We start from the raw sequence: 24,946 nt of genomic DNA, 5'->3' as shown, positions 1-24,946 counted from the left end.
CGTGTTTACCACAACTCAGGCATCGTACTCTCGGGCATTTGTCTCAGAGACATGGATATTCACTTTCACACAAGCACGGTACATGAGTGGTCATAGCAACTTTATTTGTAAAAAAACAAGCTGAAACAGCCCAAATATTAGACAAACTGCGGTAAATCCGAACCAAGGAACACTGGGCAGAAATAATGAGGAAGGAACCCATGGTGCTCACAGCAACTTGGATGGATCGTAAGGTGCCTATGCTGAGAGCAAGAAGCCAGTCACAAAGGTTATGGACCACGTGGCTCAATCTATAGAACATTGTTGAAATAATAAAAGTATAGAGAGGGAAGACAAGTTACAGTTGTCAGTGGTCAGGAATGGGGTGGGGGATGAGTGTGATTAAAAGGAATAGCATGGGGTAGCTTTGTTTGTATCTCAAGTGTGGTGGTGGTTACAGGAATCTACACAGGATAAAGTTGTATAGAACTACCTACACACACACACACACACACACACACACACACACGTGCATGTCAGACTGGTGAGATCAGAGTCAGCTCCCTGGATTGACCAAAGTCAGTTTCCTGGTTGTGAGCATGTGCTAGGATTCTACAAGATGTTACCACTGGAGGAAACTGAGTGAGGAGTACATGAGGCCTCTTGTACATTCCTGCAACTTCTTGTGAATTTATAACTATTTCAAAATAACAGGGTTTTTGGTTGATGTTGTTATTTTTTTCAAAGCCAGCTAGCATACGAAGCTTTAGCTGGGGTTCTCATGTTATCTCTTGTGTAAAGATATATACACTCTCCCTCTTATCCTCACCTCCCTGTGGCCTAAAAACACACAAGAAGAAATGTAAATGCACAACCCATCTGTGATCACAGACCCACAGAGCAAATGCTGTCACACTGCAGTGATCTCGTTGGGGACAAAAACAAGCATTATTTCTGATTAGGGAGGCTTTTTACAGGCAGGGGGAAAGGCAGGTGATGTTCTAACAAGGAAGCCGGGCCCAGCATGGAAATGTGTGATAACAAGGTGTCTCTTGGCTACTTCACCAGCGGCCTCAGTAACACAGGAAAAATGTTATCTTTCCAAAACACCAGACTCCTCCTATCTCTGCAATTATAAACCAAGAAGAAAAGCAAACAGTGCCACCAGTGTGCTTCTCCAAAATCCCCTTTGCAAGTCCAGAGGGAATATATGTCCTTTCACTCAAAAAAGTTTCCTAGCTCGATCCCTCTTGCTTTCAATCTTTCAACATATCGGCCAAGAGAAAGCTTGATGAGGTGTGCTTGCTCCACAGGGAAATATCAGTGATAAGATGCACAGCTGTCCACATCACTAAGAGACTTGAGTGATAATTATTGGAGATAAGCATTTATTTCGATTTCTAAACAAAAATAAATAGAGTAGAAGCCAAAATATGTACAATAATGCCAAATACAAAAACTCCCAGGATGAGGTCAGAGGAAGTAGAAAAAAAAGTTTGCACCTGTGCAGTGTAAATTAACCTATTCAGCAGTCACTGTAACTTAGTGGTTGGTGTGCAAGGCCCTGGGAACACAGCACAGAAAGAGCAATGGTTCTTGCCCTCAGAGGTCTTACAGTTCAGTTTAGAGATGGGCAAGTATACAAATGGAATACAACGTGCCAAGTGCTGTGCTGAACTACACACTGGCGCCCTTGGAGCAGAGGCTAAGGGCCGGGAAATCCGGGAAGGCTTCCCAGTGGGGGTGAGCCAGACAAAGAATGTTGAGGAAAGAGCTGGAGCTAGCAAATCAAATACTGCTAAGAGCACATTCAACAGTCATGCCCTTTAATATACTGCCAGGATCTGAACTGTGGGCTTTCGCTAGTATTATCTCTAAACCTTACAATTTATACCCTGCAGAAAAGCCACTATTATCCCCAATTTGCACAACATCAGAAAAGGTAAGTGCCTTGGTCAAGACCACACAGGATTTGATTCCACTTTTTCCATCTCTTTTCTACTTATGCACAAAGAGCTAATGAGGCAAGTGTTGTAAAAAAAAAAAAGTAGTTAAAAACTATTGATAAGACTTACTTTAAAATGTATTAAGGATTATAATAATAGAAATGAAGAAACTTCTAATATTATTTTAAGGGAAACTCGGAGGCTGAAGCTACCCTTGAGGTTTGAAGGCATATTAAACTTCCACAGGAGTCTGGAATTAAAGTACCTAAGGAAGTGAACTCGGTCCCTCTTCCAAACCCACCACTCCCACCGTATCCTTTCTCTCAATGAACACGCCACAAGCCGCCCCATCGCCCGAGCCAGGCCTGGGTGTCCTTTCAGGCTCCTCTGTCCCCTTCGCCCTCCTTCATATCCTAGCAGCACTCACGTAATTCGGCCTCGGTGTTTCCAAGTCTAAACTACTGCAGCGTAGGGAAACAAGAAATTCCAAATCAGTGGTTAAAGGATGGATTAGTAAATAAACTGAGATAACCAGACTTTGAGACAAGACTCTATTAAAGCTCTCATACCTTAATATAAGGAACACATTTTTTTAAAGAAATACTTCTCTATGAGAAAACACACATGAATATTTGTACCACCTAGAGATAATGAATGACTTTCTTAAGACAGCTTCAAAAGAAAAAAAAAGTATTAATTTGACTATGTAAAATGTAAAATTTATGTTTGACAAAAAATACTTTAAACAAATTAAAGTAAAAAATACAAATTGAGAGAAGTACCTGTAAAATAAGGAGTTTAATATATATGAAGTTTTTAAAAATCAGTAACATAAAGGTAAATACCTCAATAGAAAAAGGAATAAAAGGTCATCAATAGATAAATCCCTAAAAAGGAAATAGAGGTAAACATATGAAAGAGTGGTCATCATCACAAATATTCAAAAAATGCCAATCTAAAAATGCTATTTCATCCGCCACTCCTCAGAACAGCAAAGATGAATGACATGGATTAGTAAGATTCGGTGTTGATGAGGCTACACTTTCATACACTTCTCAGGGGCAGTACCACTATCTGGAGAACAATTTATCATTTCATACAAAAAGTTCTTAAAACTAAATATGGAACTTTCAGGATAAGATAATGAATTTAATTCATTAATTAGGCATCACCCTCTACTCATAAGCCACTGAAAACTATACAATAAAAGGATTTAAAAAATAAATCCAACCCATAACCTTCCAGGTCGGGGAAAACAGAAGAGACACTAACCACAACACTGGGAAAGCTGGAAAGAGATGCACAGGGTAACCACAGTGACAGATGTGTCAGGCCCCTGTGCTGTCCAAACCGGGAAGTCCAACCCAAGCTCCCAGACACAGAGAGAGTATGAAAAATACAATGTTAATTTTCCAGTTTAATTATTTTTAAGTGTCCAGTTTGGTGGCATTAAGTACATTCACATTTGTTGTGCAACCATCACCGCCATCCAACTTCAGAAATTTTCATCTTCGCAAACTATACCCACTAACCAACAACTCTCCATTTCTGCCCACCCAGCCCCTAGGGCTGTTTAATCACCTTTTTTGTTGTTGTTGTTAATCCTTACTAGAAGGTATTTTTTTCCATTGATTTTTTAGAGAGAGTGGAAGGCAGGGAGGGAGGAGGAAAGAGAGAAACATCGACGTGAGAGAGACACATCAATTGGTTGCCTCCCGCACACCATCCCAACCGGGCCAGGGAATGAACCTGCAACCCAGGTATGTGCCCTTGACTGGAATAGAACCCAAGACCTTTCTGTCCACAGGGCAACGTTTTAACCACTGAGCAACACCGGCCAGGACTATCTAACCACCTTCAAAGAGGTAATCAGGAACAGACCACAGGTTCACTGGCCATCCAAGGAAAGCGTCCAACATGGAGACAGACACTAAACAACAAAAAGTAAAAAACAACTGTGGGAACAGACTGTGCAGGAAGAAAAAAAACAAAATAAAACATTATTAATATCATCCAAGGGATAAGAAAATATATTGCTTCCATTAAATAAGAACAAGATGCTATAAAAAGGAACTTTCAGAGAATAAAAATGAGCACTTGGAAGTAAACTCATGATAGCAGAAATAAGAAAATACTGAATAGAAGGGAAGAAAGGTAAAATTGAAGAGAGCAAACAGAGCAGAGCAACTGATACAATAGCAGAGAAGAGATAAGAAAGTTAGGGGTTCAGCCTAAGAGGTTTAGTAATAGAAAAATGGGAGATACTGAAAGAGAGAATAGAGAAAAATGGGGAGGAATTATCAATTAAATATGCCAAGTTTTCCAAAAACGGATAGACATTAGCATCCAGATTGAAGCCATTGAACAGCCAGCCCAATGGATGATAACTGATCCACCCAGGGCTCATCACTGTGAGCTCCAAAACTCGGGGGGCAAAATGAAGACTTCACAGGCTTCAAGAAAGGAGGGGGGGGAAAAAAACTCAACCATGCAAAGGATAGGGAGTTAGAATGCCATTGGTTCTTCACTTTTTAAAGATAGTTTTTATTGATTTTCAAAGAGAGAGGGAGGGAGAGGGGGAGAGAGAGACATGGATGTGAGAGCTAACACTGATCCGCTGCTGCCCACCTCCTACGGGGGATCAGCCCGCAACCTGGGCATGTGCCCTGACCGGGAATCAAGTCTGCCACCTTTTGGTGCAGAAGACGATGCCCAACCCATTGAGCCACACTGGCCAGGGTGCCACTGGTTCTTTTTAAAAAAACACTGAAAGACAAAACCACCAAAATGCTGAAAGAAGGTGATACCTAACTCAACCAGGCCACCATTCACATAGATTAACATAAAGTTTTCTTCGATGGATGATCTCAAAAGATTTTTATCTTCCTCATAGTCTTTCTAAGGCAACTTCTGGTTGTGTGTTTCACCAAATAAGCATGTAAATCAAGCAAGAGAAAGGCATGGAGTCCGGCACAGGAGGGGAGGGAGGGAGCTGCCCAAGAGTGCAGCGAAGGGAGACCCAAGGTGACAAGGGCGCGCAGGCACTGCAGCCACATGTCCACAGCAGAGCAGTGTACCTTAAGGCAGGCACGTTGGGGGTTGTAATTATGATCTCTCCTACAAAGTTACCTCACTTTAGGCTAAGGACAAGCAGTCTGAATGAGACAAGAACTTTTAATATGAACTGATGATTTGTTCTCCAGATACATGGTACTGACCCACAAAAAGTATATGGAAGTGTCTTTTCCTCTGTTTCCTCCCCAACACTGAATCTTTGTCATCTTTGCTATTCTGATGAAAGAAATGATGTCTGAATGAGGACAGATTATCCCCATTCTCCCCTGTAATTGGATGTTCTGAACACAGGTTAAGTTCGAGCCCTCTCTACATGCCTGCTGCCTGGACCAGTTGAGGGCATTCATTTAAATCCCTCAGATATGATCTGCTTTGGCCTCCTCCTAGAAGTTAGAGAAAGAAATCACAGAGCAGCCATTTCACCTGTCCAGATTTTTGCTTTATATCCAGTACTAGGTTCACACAATAGCCCTGCCAGATGCCCCCACTGGAATAAGCCCTGTGCTTCCCTGAGCTCCCTCATGACTTAGCTGTCTTTTCCAGAAGAGGCTTTTGTAAACTCTTAGGAAAGCACATAGGTCAAAAATATAAAGAAGCCAGGAAAACTGAGCAAAATGTTAAAAAAAAAGAAAGAAAAGGCATCTAGATTGGAAAGTAAAATTATCACTATTTGAAGATGAAATGATATATATAGAAAGCTCTAAAGAATGCACACATACACACAAAACTATTAGAGCTAATAAACAAGTTTAGAAACATAGAAGGATATAAGATCAATGTACAAAACTCAGTTGCATTTCTATCCATCAGCAATGAACAGTCCAAAAATAAAATTAAGAAAACAATCCACATAAAATAGCACCAAATATAATACAATATTTAATAATAAATTTAACCAAAGAAGTGCAAGATTTGTATATTGAATAGTATAAAACATTGTCAAAATAGATTAAAGACGACCTAAATAGAAGCATTAATACTGTTACTTTGACAATACTCCTTAAGTTGACCTTTAGATTTGATGCAATCCTTAACAAAATTACAGCTGCCTTTTTGCAGAAATGGAAAAGCTGGTCCTAAATTTCATATGCAACACACAGGACCCAGATAGACAAGACAATTTTGAAAAAGAAGAACAAGGTCAGAAGACTCATGCCTCCTAATATTAAACTTACCAAAAGGGAACAGTTATCAAGACTTGTGGTACTGGCACAAGGATAGACACATAGATCAATGAAATAAGAATTAGAGCCCAGAAATAAACCCTTCTCACCTTTGCAGTAAGTTGATTTTTGATTAGGTGCCTTGACCATTCAGTGGGGAAAGAATAATCTTTTCAACAAATGGAAATGGGACAGCTAAATATCCTTATGAAAAAAGTGAATTTGGACCCCTAACTCAAAGCACATATAAACATTAGCTTACAATCAATAAAGACCTACATGTAAGGGCTAAAACAAAAAAACTCTTAGAAGAAAACATAGGTGTAAATCTTTGTGACCTCAAGCATACAATAGAAAAGTAGAGAAAAGGGACTTCATTAAAATTAAAAACATTTTGCATCAAAGGACACTATTAAGAAAGTGAAAAGAGCCCGGCCGGGCATGGCTCAGGGGCTGAGCGTCAGCCTAGGATCCAGGAGATCCAGGTTCGATTCCCGATCAGGGCACATGCCCGGGTTGTGGGCTCAATTCCCAGTCGGGGTCTTGCAGGAGGCAGCTGACCAGTGACTCTCTCATCATTGATGTTTCTCTCTCTCTCTCTCTCCCTCTCCCTCTCCCTCTCCCTTCCTCTCTCTGAAATCAATAAAGGTGTATTTTTTAAAAAAAGTGAAAAGACAACCCACAGAACGGAAGAAAATATTCACAGATATATTTGCAAAAAAAACCCCACAGAATATATTTTATAAGAGTGCAGACCCAGAATATATAAAGAGCAATTACAACTTGAAAATAAAAAGACAACCCATTTTTGAAATGGGCAAAGGATTTGCATAAACATTTCTCCAAATAAGATAAACTAATGGCAAATAAGCACATAAAAAGACACTCAAAAGAATTAGTTATTAGGTAAACAAATCCAGAAGATACCACCTACTAGGTTGGCATGACTAAAAGAAGAGGGAAAGTAAATGTTGGTGAGAATGGAGAAATTGGAACTCTCATACATTACTGGTGGGAATGTAAAATGGTTCCGGTGTGAAGAACAGTCTGGTTGTGGAAAACAATCTGATGGTTTCTCAAAAAATTAACCATAGAATTAGCATATGTCCCAGCAATTCCATGCCCAGGTACATACTCAAGAAAATTAAAAACATGTCCACATAAAAATCCATAGAAGAATATTCATAGCAGTATTATTCCAAATAGCCAACAATTGAGAACAACCCAAACATTCATCAACTGATAAGTAGATAAATAAGATGGGCCATATCCATACAACAAAATATTATTTAGCCATAAAAAAGAATGAAGTACTCATATGTGCTACAACATGGATGAATGCAGAAGACATTATGTTAAGTGAAAGAAGCCAGACTCAAAAGGCCACATATTGTAGATTTCGTTTATATCAAAAGTCCAGAAGAGGCCAATTCATAGAGACAGAAAGTACTTTAGTGGTTGCCCAAGCAATTGGGAGAGACTGCTAAAAGATTCAGGGTTTCTTTTGGGAAAATATTCTGGAATTCGTGGCAATAGTTGCAAAACAATGTGAATATACTGAAAGCCACTGAACTTTATAATGGTGTATTTTATGTTATGTGAATTATATCTTTATTAAAATAAGAGAAAACAAACAAAAGCTATGGGGCGTGTCAATAATTATAATCAATATAATTCTGTGTACCCTTAACCCCTCAAACAAATTTTAAGGCAAAAAATTCTGAGGGCCTGAATAAAAACCCAGCATCTTGGGATATGGCCAAGTAGGACCACACTCAAGAGTAACTAACTGGATGCTCCTGGGAAAGAGAGGGAGAAAAGCATGAAAAGGCTTCTGGTCTTCGATGTTGAGATAACTGAGAAGAAGATGAAGCTCTTCACTGGAACAGGAAAGAAATGAGAAGAAACAGTTTTCCGAGACAGAGGAAAATGGTCAGTCACTGGACCCACTGAGCATGTGGTTTCAGAGGGGCCCTGAGCAGCCACCTGGGCGACACAGGACACAGGTCTGGAACTCGGAGGAGAGGCTGAGCTGCCCTGGGCAGCAGGGATGGATCCAAGGATCATCAGAACATACACGGTGGAGGAGCCACCCAGCGTCGCGATGGATGGTGAGAATCGTGAGTGGTGAGACCCGGGTGGGAGCAGACAGCTGAGGAGGAGGAAGGTTAGAGAATCAGCACAGAGCGGCGCCAGGGCCCAGGGAAGAGAAGGACACCAGGGAGGAAGCTGCCGCAGGGCCGAGGGGGCCGCTCCCCGAGCAGGGAGAGCCCACTAGGTTTGCTGAGCAGGGATCGCGGACAACTTTTGCCTGAGTGATTTCAGTTTAAAGTACAAGCGTGCAAAGAATTGCACTTACTTGAGCTTACTTGAATGTCAATATTCAAGCTTAACAAAACAAATTACTTAAAAAAAACACGCAAATGAGTAAGGGAAAAATCCTGTCTCACTTGTCCACACAGATCCACATCCGGTCACCTGGCTTTAGTCACACATTCCCCAGCCAACGACTGCATCCCCTCCTCCTCCCCCTCCTTCCTCTTCCCAAAAAAGGCCTTTATCTCGAATGGATGTGATGACATATGGAAGTGGGGGGCTATTGTCCCCACCTGTGCCGCCCTTGACCAGCCTGAGAATAGACCATTCTACCTTCATTAAAATGACGTTCCCAGAGCCTTTTTAATATAAAGGGAAATGTGGTGCTTCACAGTTCAAGGGAAACGAGAACATTAGCTTCTTTTTACTATAGGATCATAACTATATAAAACGTGCACTACAAAGATGGTGAGAATATGGGCACATGAGCAGTTGCCACTGGCTATTCCTGCAGTATTTGTTTTTTTCCAATTATATGAGCTTTTGGATATGTTCAAATTTTCCTACAAAGAGCATGCATTACTTTTAACATCAGAAACATGGTAAGGCTGGGAAAAAATGTTTTAATCAAACTCAAAGCAGAAGGTAAGCAGAGATAAAAAAAAATATTAATGCTAGACAAAGTAAATGCAAAAAGGTATTTTTATAGATAAAGGGAACATTACATAATAGTAACAACCACCATTAACAATGAAGCAAGGCAGATACAAATCTCTGTTGCCAAAGAAACTGACAAGATACAGAAATCAAACATTATTAAAAACATGGGAAGGAACAGTCATTGTAGAGGTGATGTTAAAACACTATTATCAAAAAGACTTAAGAAGACAAATTCGTTGTCTATCTAAATACATATAATTGATGTCTGGCAGGAATTCAATTCCATGATTACAGTGTGGGGATCTTTTCAAGTGTACATAGAACATTTACAAAACTCAACAATACTAGTCACAAGGAAAACCTCAATAAAGAAAAAAAAAAATGTTAAATTTCTCTTCCCATTAAAGAGAAAATATAGAGGCTAGAGCCAGAGAAAGAAAAGAGAGAAATGGCATTAATGTAGTCCACTCCGGGTACCCTAGGTATTTGGGGGCGCAGGGAAAGATGAATGGGAATTAACTTTATGGTTACGATGGACCAAATACCTCTTCCTGCTTTTTCTCACCCTCTGAATACCTTCATTTAACCTGAAGTGCGAACCACTGAAATGGTACTTAACTCAGTAGTTCTCAAAGTGTGGTCCCTGCACCAGGGGAATCACCCAGGAGTTTGTGAGAAATGCAAATCCCTCGGCCCCATGTGGACCTCTGGAAGCTGAACTTCCTCCAGGGCGGGGCTCCAGAAGGTTCCCCTGTGAAAGCGTGTGATGTTAAAGGTGTACAAACACCCTGGCTCCCTCAGCCCTGGAGCAGGTTGACTCTGAGGGCTGGGTTTTACACCGGCTCCCAGGGTCCCCCTGGGATGAAGCTCCTGCCACCCACAGTAGTAATCTATATGACACCCCCTTTGAAGGGTGCCTTCTCATCCCAGTCCTACTTCCCACACCCCTCTCCACCTCCCAAATAAGCTAATGCACTCAACTCTTTCTCAGGATCTGTTCCGGGGGAGCCCAAGCTAAGGCAGCTATTGGTGACGCCTGCTCTCACTGAGTGTGCGTTCTGCTTGAGACTGGCTTGACCTTCCATTCCCTCCTCTCTGGCCGGGCTCTGGGAGACTTCTGTGGGAGAGGGAGCCCCACCAGCAGTCCTCACCCCAGTCCAGTCCATTTGCAATTTCCTCTCTTCTCTGGGTTTGCCAGCTCTTCTGAGTGGCACCTACGGCCACTCTGTCTCTAGCCCCTTTCCCAATGGTCAGCTACCAGCCGGGCCCTGTGGGACAAAGTCCCGCCCCGAGCCTGGAGTAAGGAGGTGCAAGTCATGGGCAGTGTCACAGGCTCCGGCAGGGTACAGGGTGCTGGAGCAGCACTGAGCAGAGCCGCAGGATGTCAGCTGTGAGGATGTGACAGGCACGGGAAACCTGGGGAAGGAGTGGGACTTAGCCAGCAAGTGAGGGGGGTGGATAGTAGCAGGGACTCTCTGCAGGGGTCTAAAAGGACTGCAGAAGCAAGAGGTCTGCCATGGGAGCATAGAGATGCTGCAGAGGGGCACAGTGGGCCAGCCAGGCAGAGACTTTGCCAGATGACTTAGAGGACTCAGGGAACTGAAAACCTCCTTCTCACAAGAAGACTCTCAGTGTCAGTTTTAGAAGAATCTATAGATAATGAAATGGCCAGAGGTCAAGGGAGAAATATAAGGATGTGAAAATTTTAGCAAATGACCCATCTGCCCTCCGAATCCCGAGGCCCTGGAGAGGACAGTGCCCTCAGGGGCACGTTGCTGAATCCAGGCACACTCAGGCCCTCCATCTGGAACTGTAAGGCAGGTTTGGAGGGGCAGGGGGACATCAGCTCTCAGGCAATGAAACATGATAGGATCATCCTGGAGTTCCCATAGATAACCAGGTTTCAAACAGGGCCTGTGGCTCGTCCTGCCACCTCCTGCGTCTCCTAACCAGGAGCACACAAGGTGATCCTTCTATACCCAGTACGCTGAGAGCAAGGGGTTCAGTCTGTCCCCAATCCTGCAGTTGCTCAGAAGATAAGCGTCCATGGCTTTACGCATGCATCCTGGCTGGCTTTCTTTTATGTCAGGTATGGGGGTGTCTCTCCGTAGTGAGCACAGCGGCTTCTGCAGGCTACGAGCCAACACAGAGGAACAATTAGCCACACCAACCCCCTTCCCACCTCAACACCAGGCCTTCATCTCCAAGGACCTCAAAGGAGTTTTTGCTACTGCCATCCAGGATTTGCTTGCTTTATATTTGAAAATTGAACCATCATTTCTCACAGAGCCCAACTTCAAAAGGCCCCAAAACACTGCTCATTTCCATCTATGGTCACTGTGGGCCCAGGGGCCCAGAGGGGAATTCCAAGGTAGGATGAGAGCTGCCATCACAGGACAGAATTTCCCTTGCTCTTCTGCCTCCTAGGAAAGAACCACAGAGATGGGGCTGGGGGTGGGGGGTGCGGAGGAATTCAGCCCTTCGATGTCATCTCCTTCAGTAACAGAAAGAAGGAAAATTAAAATGTCTAGATACATCACCAGTTGTTTATTCTCAGAGCCCTAGACGACTCATGGACTAATGAACCAGTGTTGGCCTAGACATCTTCCTCCAAAACATCTCACATTCCCCAGATACGCCCCAGGAGTAGGGGACAAGGACACTTGGGATCACGCTGGAGGGAAGTGGCATTTCCCCCTGTCGATACTGTGAATTTGCATGTTCCTCTCTAAGAAACCCATCGGTTGGCCACCCCCATACCTTCGTCACTGTTGTCATCCACCAGGATGATTTCCTTCAGCAGGTGTGTCGGCGTGTGGTTGACAGCACTGTGGACCGACCGCAGGATCACCGACAGGGCCTCGTTCACAAAGATGAAAATGATGGATATCTGGGGCAGCTCCTTGGAGTACTTCAGCTCCTTACACCTGGGGAGGAGAGCGGGGGGAGCCGTCAGGAAGGAGGAAGACACAGGGCTGTGGCTGCACACGGTGAGGGTGTCAGCCGAATCCTTGTACACGTCTGCCCAGCATGAACCACTGGTTCCCTCTAAGCCTCTCTCGGTAAAGAACTAAGAGTAAAACTAAGGAGGAGAGTGTTAAGGGATCCAGCCCTGCCTCTCCCAAATTTACCACCCCATATGATCGGGAAGCATCCATCTTGGGCACACATCTACTGTATCACAGGCTGCTGCCCACATGTACCCCCGGTCCTGTCAGTGGCCACCTGCCCACCTGCCCACTCCAGAGCCCTGCACTTGCTTGTCTGGAGCGTGCCTGCTTTGACGCCATCTATGCAGAGTGTGCTGGGGTTGACGCACAAACACTCAGATTCCCTCAGCCCTTGAGCGGGTTGACTGGGTTTTATACTGGCTCCCAGGGTCCCCCTGGGATGAAGCTCTTGTTACCCACAGTAACAATCTGCATGACACCCCCTATGGGGGATGCCTTCCCTTCCCAGTCCTTCTTCCCCAGTCCCCTTTCCACCTCCCAAATAAGCTAATTCACTCAACTTTGTCTCAGGGTCTGTTTCTGGGGGAACCCAACCTAAGACATCTACCGCGGAGAACCCTGCTCTCATGGAGTCTGGGAGACATAACATTCCCATGCAAATAATCCTCAAGGAAGCGGGTCTTCTGCCTGGGTAGGAGTGTGCTTCTGACATACCCCAGCTCTTCTCACCAGTATTCCTAGGACCTCCCTGGGGGCAGGAAATAGCACCACCTGCCCAACAGGTCCTCCCTCTTAAGACCCAGCAATTCCCTCCTCTCTGAAGACAGGGGTGAAAGGGGAGAACCCTTTTTACCGAGGCTGGATCAGAGGCAGAGCCAGAGATGGCAGAAGGCCCAAAGAACGTGCTCTGCGTGGCTCAGGCCCAGGAGCATCCCCACACCACACTGGGAACTCGGTTTCATGCTTAGTCTGAGCCCCACTGGAAATACCCAGGGGAAACAAAGCGGGCTGGAATCCGGAGCTCCCGTGTTAACACGAGTTCCCCTTCCCCCTGCAGAGCAGAGTGCGAGGGAGCAAAACAAAGGCAAAAGGAGGAAGGAATGGAGTTAGCGAAGCGACGCTGAAGGGGCAGGAAATACGGCTGTTTTTTATGCTGAACAGCTTGGCCTGTGTAGGGCCATATTAATCATGCAGGCAATTTTCTGAAGAAAATAAAGTTTTGTTGCAATATACATTTGTGTCTCCTGGAAGAGACCGTCCAGAGATCCATTGATCATGCAGCCTCATTTTTACCACATGGCTGTAAATTCACTTCTGGGGCTGCCAGGGAGATTAGAATGGATATTGACAGGCTCCTGGGCAGCCAGCGGGAATCATCTCATTTACTGTGAGCTGATCCAAGAGAGGAGGGCACCGGAAGGTCCCTCGGAGCCCCCTCGACTGGGGGCTGGCAGCCATCAGGAGCTGGCGGGCTGTCAGCTGCTCCTCCTCAGCCCATCACTCACCAGCCCGTGCACGTGAGCACTCACGCCTTCCACACCCACCTACTCTGAGCATTCATTCCTGGGGCTGGTTTCTTTGGTCCTTTGTTTTCAACAGCTTCTGGCCTTTGAAATTAAGAAGCAAAAAGGCCAATTTGCACTGTACCTGCACCGTCTTCTCCACCCACAGGCAACGGGGTCATGCTGCAATCAAGACTGAGTCGTGAGGCAAGTCTCCTGGCCAGAGCAGGCAGCGCCCCCCCACCAGCTGAAATGGGAAACATGGGAGCCCGTGGAATGGGAGAGGGCTGATCCTTGCCTCTTCGTGAGTCAAGGTGGCCATTTAGTAAATCGTGCAGGAATTTCAGAAGTGAGAAATGCTCTGTCAGACTCTGGACATGCTACCCTGGGACATGGCTCGTGTTTCTTCATCTCCTATCAAAATAATCCCCACCATAGCCAGCTCTGGGTGCCTCGCTAAGGTCCTCGTAAGGATCAAGTGAGACCAGCCTTTGAGAGCCCTGTGAAAATGCAATATAACAACTAGTGGAAAGACGCGGTTCACCCGGTTGCCCCTCCATCCTTCCTTCTGGCTACTTTGCTCCCTTCTGTACATTCCCCATCACCACTGGCCAGGATTCCAGAGCTTTCACTCAACCCAGACCCTTCCTGCAGGGCCCACCCAGGACTCTCCTCCCCAACAAAATACCTCAAAGTCTACAGTGGTGTGTGTGTGTGTGTGTGCGCGCGCGCGCGCGTGTGTGCGCGTGTGCACTTCCTCTAGCAAAGCAGGCTTGCATCTGGGTTCCAGGAATCACAAATTTCCTTTCAATAACTAGCCAGTAAGCATTAAACAGTCCTTTGTCTGAACAAAGATGGTCTGGATCAACGTCAGTCACTGCTCCAGGCAGGACAGGGCTATGGAGAAATTCAGGACCAGGTTCTTCTCAAAGGGCTCATGGGGAACAGATTCTTGCGAAGCTGTTCTAACAGCGAAAAAAAAGCAGATTATCATCCAACCAAGTGAGGCCTCTTAGACGCCTCACATCTGTCCATCTCACTGTCTGTCCAGCTGTCCCTATGCCTGAGATGCTTCCTTGAACTCGGTAACTCCCCTCAGGTGGTCCCTGTTTCCTCTCCCTCATCCCAGTCACCCCAAAGCCCTTGGCATTGACTTCATTCAATGCCGAAAGTGCCTGCGCTCTTGCTTCACTGATGACCAGTAAGGAGAAGAGAGCCAGAAGCCCTGACACCACTGGGAACCCACCAGAGAGAATCACAGTTGAACTGAAAGATCAAGGGTCAAGCATGGAAGAAATCAAAGCCCAAAGAGTGGGCCACGAGTCTCATAAGTGGACCCCTGTCCATGATCCCCTTTTAAGGAAACGACTGATATGACCCCAATGCGGTTCAGATAACAGGTATCAAGACACACTGTGACGCAGTCAGCCAACATGGAAACAAAAAGATGACTCCAAACATCCCCATTATAAAAAATAATTAGATGCGGTGTGGTCCAGGAGACCCAGGAGTTTACAGATATAATAACCAACACACACAGCAGCCTACATGCCAGAAACTGCTGGGAGCCCACATGTCCTGTAGTGTCTCATTTAATCCTCATAATAGCCAGTATTATCATCCCCATTTCACAGATGGGAAAACTAGGGCACAGAGAGGTGACATGGCTTGCCCTAAGTCACACAGCAATCTGCAACAAGAATGCCCAGATATGAACTTCATCATCTGATGTTCAGACTCTTCCAAATGCTCCTGCCAGACCAAGGCCAGGTGTGGTAGCTGCAGCAAACAACCCAGCACACAATTTCTAGCCCAGCTTCTTCCTAGTGGGGGACCTTGGCTAACTTGTTCAGTCTATTTGAGCCTCAGCTTCCTTATATCTGCCCTAAAAGCCCTGACTAGGAGATAGCCCTCTGTGGACAGCTGCACCATGCCAATGGCCTGCTGGGAGCCAACAGAGTACAGACCAGGGGAGTTCCTTTCAAGTGGGATGTGGGTGAGCAGAAGCCAGCCCCCAAACCCAGGATTAATGAGGCTGGTGGGAATGTGGGCAAAGATCCTACTATTCTGGCTCTGAATCTGGGCAGGGTGTCACCTTGGGTGTTGCCCCCAGGGAGTTATCATAAGCTTTTTAACTGAAGGTCAGAGAGCCCCAGGACCTATGGGGCCGGATGTGGAGAGTGTACCAGTGTGTGCTCTGGATGGCTGAGTGGGGGCATTTCTCGGTGGGTGCACCCAGGCTTGCACTCAGGCTCCAGTTCTGTTCCTGGTCCCATTCTTGGCCATCCACCCCTCAGGTTCCATCTGAAGTGAGGGCTCCCCTTCCAGGGCCTGCCTGGTGTCTCTGCATCACTTGGCTCACGTGGCCCATCACTGTAAAGGCAATCTGCAGGGTATTCTTGGCTGCTTACTTCAGCCTGGCTCCTGTGCAACGATGTCCCTCAGTTTCTGCCCAACATCTGCCCCACCCCAGTGAAGGGACCAATTACCTAGCATTGCCCAAGCTCTAACTTGCTGTCAGTAACCGAGAGTCCTGGGTTTTGACAGCTGAAACACACCCAGGACTCCAACAAGGCCGTTTGTAATGCAATGCAGTAAATGCTAAGTGCCCGGCGGCTGTACCTCCACCAGCTGTGATGGATGAGCTGAGGGGGACCAGAGGGGCAGGGAAGATGAGCTGTGAGCTGGATTTGAAAGATGGATCAATGGATCAAACTTGCACGATTAAGGACGGAGGGAGGGGCGGGCAATTAGAGCTCTTCTGAGCACACAGAGGCACTGGGGTCCCCTTATTTTTGCTCCCAGGGCCTTCTAGAAGAAATCTGTCTAAGTTTATTTAGAGATGGAGCAGTAAAGAGCCTGGTGTTGGAACCTCAGGCTCACATCCAACTCTGCAAAGTCCTACAAGGCTGATCTTCATTTTCAAAATACTTCAAACTCAGGCATTAGGTCATAAAGAGCCAAGAATAAAGATTCTACAGCTGATGGTGTCTGTGCTCTCAGGGCCAGGCCTCTCTCACCAGGCTCCAAAAGGCAACATGGACTGATATAAGGGGGAGGGACATTCAGGGGTCTAAGAGGAATAGGTAGTTTGAGTGAGAAAACACCGCCTTGCCACCCAAGAGCAGCTGTGCTCTAAAGAGAAAACTCTTGATAACTGTGACAGATGTAGGGGGACACCGTCACAGCCACTCCTCACACTCTGCAGGCAAACATGGAGGCGAGGACTCCTTCCACGAGGGCCTCACCACCATCATCACCTCCATACAACATCACATCCACTTCAAAGTGGACAGTCCAGGTCTCTGAGTGTCTACCTTATAAATTCTGAATGTGCCTTCTCTACGAGAGCAAATCTGGAATGTGCCTCTGTGCCCCCTCTCCCGCACTTCCAGAACTGGCACACCTGTTCCCTGGCCTCAATGGCCACACTCTTCCTTGGCCTGGCCACACCTTCACTGGTCAGCATCACACACATCCAAAGCCCATATTCTCAAACTGAGAGGCAAAAGTGCTCTATCCCCAAGAAAGCAATAGTGAGCCTCAGCCACTAAGTGATAGAATTCATTTTTCAAACAGTGGTATCCAGTCACCAGGTAGAAGTCCTCAGGGAGCAAGGCAAATGTGTGCGACAGTGTTCTCTTGGCTGCTGCCTGAATTCCACGTGGCCATGAGCACTGAAAACACCAGCTTAACCACAGCTGTGGCTGGTGCATGCCAATCCAGCGACACCAAGCCATGAGTTATGACCAACAAAGAACAGAAATGGGGCTCCTCCTTGGAAGCCCCAGTGTGAAAGCACCAACACTCCTGAGCCTGGCAATGGCCATGAACATTGATGCCGTGCATGTTGGCAGACACAAAACATCAGAACACCCCCTCTCCCATGCTTTCCATGGCAAACCACTGCCAACAACCTCACTTTTTCTCCATCAAGGAGACAAACTCCTCACTCGTCTCTCTCACGCACTGTGGACATGGGGCTGAACTATGGGTCAGGTCACCATGCAAACAGAACTGCCTGCGATGGTTCATTTTATATGACAATGCGGTTATGCCATGATACCCAGATAGTCAATCAACCATTAATCTAGTATTTTTTAGATGATATTAACATTCAGTTCAGTAGGCTTGGAATAAAATGAATTACCCTACATGATGTAGGTGGGCTTCATCCAATCAGTTGAAGATTTTAAGAGGAAAAAGACTGAGGCACCCCGATGAAAAAAGAACTCTGCTAGCAGATGGCCTTTAGACTCTAGCCTGCAACATCCGTTCCTCCCTGGATCTCCAGCCTGCAGATTTTGGACATGCCAGTTTTCATAATCATGTAAGCCAAATTCCTTAAAATAAACCTCTCTCTTTTTCTCTCTCTTTTGATAGATGATAGATAGATAGTAGGTAAATAGATGGTTGGATGGATGGATGGATGGATGGATGGATGGATGGATGGTTAGATATGCTATTGGTTCTCTAAGAACACACTCTGATACACTGCTCTATGGTTTGGAATAAAGGCTATACCAGATTGAGGTGTCATGTCTCATCAGAACCCTGTCATTCCAATCCTTCGTTCCATCATAGCCTCATACGCCACCTCAGCACAGCCAGGAAGCCTCTGACCCACAGTGAGAGATGACCAGAAGGACAACCTAGTTTGGGTTACCAAAGTGGAATTATCTCAAAGCTTCCATGGCCTTTTCTGGACCTCATCATTGCCCAGGGCTGCTGCACCTCAACCGTCTTCACCTTCAACAGCTACTACACCCTTTCACTTCAGTCCCCCTGCCTTGTACTTCCGACACACCTACTTTTACACCTCAATAAGACCTCTGGGTCCTGGGCCACTCTGATTTCTCTCAGTGCGTTAGCCCTTTTCTGGCTTTGTATTCTCCCAGGCACAGCTAAAATCCATACACTGTCTGCCCTTTAGCCTTGCCCTGCCTTTGCCCCACCTCATTCCCTTGGCCTTTCTCACCAGCCCCAAAGAGCCCCAGCCCAGGATCATGCGTCCATCTGACTTTCCTCCCCTTCGCACAGGCCGCTGACTCTGCAGTGGAAAGTCCCCCAGCTGCAGCAGTGACAAGACAGATCCAAGATCTCCAGTCCCCATGGGGCCCTTAGTGCTGCCTTGAGCCTTCTGTGTGAGACAGGTAGTAGCCCTTAACCCACCCCATTTACTTTCCCCACTTTCCTCAAGTCAGTCTCCCTCTCATCCATAGCATCAGCATAGCACACTTGACAGCCTGTTGGAAATGCACATGCTCAGGCCCACCAGCCCCACCGGATCACAGTCCCTTATCAAGTTCTCCTGGTGTTTCCTCTAAACGTGGACATGTGACCCTCTTCCCTAGACCGCCTTCCACCTGCAAACTTATCGACCTCTGAACTCAGCCTTGAAGGAAGCAGAGTCGGGAAGTCAGAGCTCACCCCACACCTGTGCTGTGGACTCCCCAACCTCCTCCCTCCTCAGGGCCTTGCTTCACCCGCCACTCTCATCTCTACCTTCCCTCTCCTTCCACTGATTTTCCACTCAGGTAACTCAAGTCTCTCCCACTGAATAAAATAAGTCCCTTTCCCATCACCTGTCTGCCCTCTGTCTCCCTCCTTTATCTCCCATTCATTCCACACTCTGACTTATCATTTGGCTTCTAGTTACCCTACTTTGCTAACACTTCTCTTGGTAAAGTTTCCAGTGACATCTATGTGGCCAGAATCAATGGAAACGTTCGACCTCACCTTAGTTAATGATCGTTCCTGCAGCACTGACCACGGCTGCTCCTCTCCTTACACACACAGCATTTACTCTTGGGTCCTGGCACACCCACTCCTCCCCTCACCCCCACCCACTGCTCCCACTGGAGATGTGCCCTGCCCACTTGTTCCCTTTCTCAGGCTGCCCTTTTCCCTCAGTCCTTCAAATTCCCAAATGCGCCCTGCCCTCTGCTATTCTCACTTCATAAACCTTTTCTGGGTGACCTCATCCAAGTCCACAGCTCCAATCATGACACCGGCAACTTCCAAGCCCGCATCTCTAGCCTGGACCTGCACCGCACCGCCTTCCTCCAGCCACAGTACCCTGTTCATATTTCCCAGAACTGGGAATGCTGGCTCTCAACTCACACACACTTTTCTCTCTGCCTGACACACCCTCCTCCCTCCAGCCCAGCTCTAGGCACCTTCCCTGAGCCCGAGCAGGAGGTCTGGCCCGTCTGTTTGTCGCTTTCTCTCCCTCTGCACAGGACCCTCCAGGTCCTCTCCACTCTCTCCTCTCCCACTGCGGGGCCGCTAGTGAGTCCTTTCTTCTTTCCCCAGCACAATACCTGGCAGATAAATGGTTACTGAAGGTGCGAATGAAAACCCTCTACATTCTCTATCTATTCTCTCTGCTCTTCTTGTGATCAAAGGCCTCAGTTACCTCCCCCCTCAATTATGACATCGGTGATGGCACCTCAACACTTTAAAGATACCATCCTGCACACGGCTGCCAGCTGTCTGCCTGGATTTACTAATCAGGCCTCAGATTCTGAAAGCTGCTTGGGTCAAGTGCATTAACCAGCCCAACACTCTTTTTTTATCTTTTCTCCTCATCAAGCCTTTGCTATAATCCTAGGAAAGAGTGGTATCATTTTTAGCAACAGCAAACCTTGCAAAACAAGATGTGGGGCTGAATACCTGAGATGTGCGAGGCCCTCTTTTAAACCTTTCATTATTAGGGGAAATGGCCACTTTGCTGAGTGGTTTAATTTCCTCTGGCTGAAAGAGCAGCACACCTCGTTAGCTGGGTTCCCATGGAGGACTGTCTGCTCCGGCATTCGAGTCCCTGTGTCCTGCCTGCCCATCAGTGGCATTGGGACCTTTTTTTATTTTATTTTCATTTTTTATTTATTGATTTTAGAGAGAGGAAACGGTAGAGGGTGAGAGAGAGGGAGAAATCTATCTGTTGTTCCATTTATTTATTCATTCATTGGTTGATTCTTGTATGTGTCCTGACCAGGGATAGAACCCACAAGCTTGGGAGAATTGGAACTACACTCTAACCAACTCTAACCAACTGAGCTACCTGGGGCCATTTTCATGAATCAAGAGTCAGCCAGCTCTAAGCACGGCACAGGTTCTTATTCTGGGGCCCACAGAGCCCCAGGAAAACCCTAAGAAATTAAATGCAAAGTGTTGCAAGTATAGGAGTATTTGTTTTTTTCTAGGGCAACAATTCATACCTTTTGTTGGCTTCTCACAGGAGCACAGTTGGAGGGGATGAACCCAGGCCACAGGGCTCATAGCACCATGGTTAGTTTGCAGCTCCTGATCAAAGACCAGCACCCACACCCTGTTTTCAAACATCGTAGGGTTCACAAAGCTCTCTGCCCCCCTCGCCAGCCTGGTTCCTATAAGCATTTATTTTGGAGTATTCCCCACACCGCTTTTGGTTTTTGGACTGATTACCTACTAGCTCCATGGCCTCCTGGGAAGCCCCTTTCTCTAAGTTGAAAAGAGTTGCTTTTCCAAGGACAAGACAATTATCATTAGTCAGATATTCATGAGACTCAGCTCTCCTTGGCCAGGTAGCAGCTATGCCACTTTCAAGGTATTTGTAAGAGGTGGTGACATGGGCAAAAACCCTATCTGTCTCTATCTTCAGGAGGTTTTTTAAGTGCAAGGGGCTGGTTCACTTTCTTTAACCCTCAGTTATGCCCACAGATTCCTGCTCTGTGCACACTGCTTTCTCTAAAAGAAGTGAGGAAACACAAACAGGGCTGGGGCTGGGGCTGGGGCAGGGGCAGCCTTAATTCTCAGCTCTGCAGATGAATCTGTCCTGGTAAGAGGTAACTTATCTTCCTGTATTCAACTGGGGAGAACAGAAAAAGTAAAGAAAAACCCTAGAGTTTTATTAAGCAATGGCTCAGGAACAGAATTTCTGCAACCAATTAAGGGGAAATGAATGCAGACAGTTTCAGGGCAGAGCTAAGAAAACCTCCGTGGACTTACGACCCGGGAAATGTGCCTAAGTATTAGAACCTTTTAAGGTGAGTCGAATGAGAGGGGACAGCCCCGACGGCTGCAGGAGGGCCGAAAATACATTAGGAAATGATGTCGACTGGAAATAATAAATAACTGTACTCCAAGGCCCAGCAGATCCAAAATTTGGTCAATAGGATTCTTCATAGAAACTGAAGGCCACAAACACTGTGTTCCCAGCCAGTCTCGCCTCCCCCCGCCCAGCCCTGCACAGAGCTCCAATTTGGTTCTAAGACTTTTATCCTGTAATTTCAGCACAGCAATGAGAAACATATTACCCAACTAGCTATTTTTCCTTTTAATGTTCCAGCCAAATTGGCCAGTCAGGCCCGTCTTTTTACTGACACCGACCCTGAAAATACTTCTGTTTATTCCCACATCTGGGCTACCACTCTGTCCTTGGTGTTATTGTTGCTACTTTTATTATGTTACCGCTACCCATAAAGTCTTCCCTGAGGCCAGGTCCTCCCCACTCTGAGTCAAATCCCACACACACAAGCTCCTCCAGGCCCAGTTTGGTCTTAACTTGAACCGAAAATGCCTCCTCCCTCCCTCCCTGAACTGCTGATGTGATTCAGAAGACTCTGCTTATGCTGTGTGGTAAATGCATTAATGTCCCCATCCTTCCCCTCCATGTATGCACGTCCTTTGCCACATGACTTGGCAGTTTTTCTTACCAAAGCGGCTAAATCTACTTCCCTACACCCGAGATCTGAGCTCAGATGAGTGACTTGCTTTGACCAGTAGAACAAGGTGAAGTGCTTGTGCCAGATCTAAGCATGAGCCTCAGGAGGGCCTCTCATGCCCTTGGCCATCACCTGAGAGCCACTGGGCTAGCCCTCTGGTCCCAAATGAGTGATGAAAAGGTGACCCCTGCAGGATGTGCATGCATGTGTGAGCCCAGCCACTGCAGCAGCTCACTGTGCCAAGAACTTCACCAGGTAGACATCATCTCATTACTTTTCACAATGAGCCAGGAATATAGGTGTCCCCGTTTTGCAGTTGAGAGAAGCAAGAGCCAGGAGAGAGAAAACTGAGCAGTACAAATGTGCCTCAATGCTTATGACAGATGGAGGGCAGTGCCTATCCTTCAATTTTAATGTGGATCTTGTATGTATACACCTAAGAAAACTGTCCCTTTATTTTTCATAATGATGATCACAGAATGAGAAATGTCACAAGGGACATTTGTTCAGGATGCTGCGGGAGCTCATTTCTGCCCTGCAAGGAGGTAGATGGGGCCCACCCCACGAAGGTTTCACGGAGGAGATAAAATTTGATCTGGGTCATGAAGCGTTGAGTATGTAATTTCCAGGTGAGAGCCTGTGAAGGGAGGCGGGGAGGAAGGATAAACTCTTTATGCAAAATGTAGTGAATAGCATGTATAAAAACAGAGGAGAGAAGATGGACGGCGCAGCACCAGGAGACGGAAATGGGTACTTCAGGGCGTGACTAGGGTGGGGGTAAAGAAACAGCAGGTACTCTGCAGGCACTTCATAAAATTCAGACTCAATCTTCCAGCAGTGGGAAGCCTCGATATCAAGGATTGCTGAACAGGGAAGTGACATGACGACACATGCATGTGTCTAAATCCCAGAATGGCATCCTTCAAGTTGGACCAAGTGGCAAGCTCAGAACAGAGACCCAGGCTCTCAAAAATGACAAGGAGCTCATTCACTTCAGACTGTGGATCGCAGCCCTAGCTCCTCTGCTCTTCCCATGGCCCCAGGGACTCTGCTCCAATCAGCTCCGGGCAATTTGGGCATTGCAGAGACATCCTCCAAAGGTGCAGAGACATCCTCCAAAGGTGCAGAGACATCCTCCAAAGATGCAGAGACATCCTCCAAAGATGCAGAGACATCCTCCAGTGGTGCTCGGGATTGGTTCTGACACTGTGATTCCTCTCCTAGGTCCCAAAGCCCTGGCCCACCTGCTAGCTCTTTGACAGGTAGATCTTTGGCAGGTCTTCTCTACCCACTCCTGAATAAAGACCATAATAAAAAGTACTTCCTTGATCACATAAACTTACAGCTCACTGCATGATTAGTAGAAAATAATGTCTTTCAGTTCAAATCACCAGGACTATGGACAAGGCATTTTATCTTGCAGACAGCCCCAGATGGAATGGGGCCAGCCTGTGAAATTAAATTTAGGAGGAGCTGGAGGATTCATCCATGGTTGGTGAGACCTGTCAAAGAAGCAGGTGACTTGCCAGACCTGATTTCTCAATTTCCCAGTGGTCTCGGGCATTAGGAGGCCTCCTCTAACCTGGCCCCACCCCTTAAAAGGAAACCCACACAACTTGGAGGTGCCCATCCAGAAATCGCCAACAAACATGTCACACATAAGGGCAGCTCTTCCTGTACCAAAAAGATCAGTGGACCAGAGATTACAATGGCGAGGATTGGGATTCAAGGGTTTCCACCAATACCCTTTAGACCCCACACCCTTCATCAACTTATCTCTGTGCTAATACCCAGCTAGAACCGAATCTGCATTTTGGAAGGATACTCTAAAGGCAACAAGGAAGAAGTTTTGAAAAGAGGAGGCTAGGGAAGCAGGAAGATCAATAAGACGGTAACTGGAGCCCATCGAGAGTGGTCCGGTTGGTCGAGCACTGTCCTGTGAAAGGTTGCCAGTTCCATTCCAGGTCAGGGCACATACGAAAGACAACTGATTGATCTCTCTCTCTCCGTCTCTCTCTCTCTCTCTCTCCAGCATGTCCTTTGGTAAAGATTAAAAAAAAAAAGAAGATAAATAGAGTGGTTTTCCAGGAGACATGCACAGGGTTGGGGTCATAGGAATGAAAGCTTTCTTATTGCCAAAAGGTATGACTCAGGGTAATTAAGTTAGTCATGAATGTATGCACTTAACAACATAGTTTGAAAACATGTAAAGCAGAATGTGTCTCAAAAATCCAAGAAGTAAAAGACAAATTCGCAGTCGTAATGATAGTAACACATCTCTCTCAGAAATCAAAAGAAGCAAAAATATCAAATACATGTATGAAAAGGTGATCAATCTCTGTGGTCATCAAAGAAATGCATCCAAGAGCTGTAAGGAAATGTTTCTTTATCCTTCAGGTTGGCAAAACAAATTGAAGACTGATCTTGTACAGGACTGTCAAGTATGAAAAAAGACACACATACTGTTGGTTAAATAAATAGGCAAAGTTCTTTGAAGAGCAAGGGAGCAGCATCCATCAAAATTAAAAATCGACATGCCCAGCATGTCCACGCATAAGACCATGTCAGATGGATGCACGCGAAGCAGCCGGCAGGGGCTACCTTGGTTGAGGAGAGTGAGGTTTGGGGCCGAGGCTTGCAAAGGGGTTT

General features: G+C 46.3%; 1 protein-coding gene across 1 annotated transcript in view; it reads right to left on the bottom strand.

The window, feature by feature from the left end:
• GALNT17 (polypeptide N-acetylgalactosaminyltransferase 17) overlaps positions 1-24,946 on the bottom strand; it is a 386,942-nt gene that overhangs the window by 194,783 nt on the left and 167,213 nt on the right. Inside the window, exon 3 of the mRNA XM_016225135.2 lies at positions 11,900-12,066. Coding sequence (XP_016080621.1) covers positions 11,900-12,066 — 167 coding nt within the window. The remainder of the gene's footprint in view (positions 1-11,899; positions 12,067-24,946) is intronic.

Source organism: Miniopterus natalensis, chromosome 3 (assembly GCF_054644295.1).
Source record: "Miniopterus natalensis isolate mMinNat1 chromosome 3, mMinNat1.hap1, whole genome shotgun sequence".
Classification (NCBI taxonomy): Eukaryota; Metazoa; Chordata; class Mammalia; order Chiroptera; family Miniopteridae; genus Miniopterus; species Miniopterus natalensis.
Note: the sequence above shows the minus strand (reverse complement) of the source record. Positions and strands in the feature narration are given on the sequence as shown.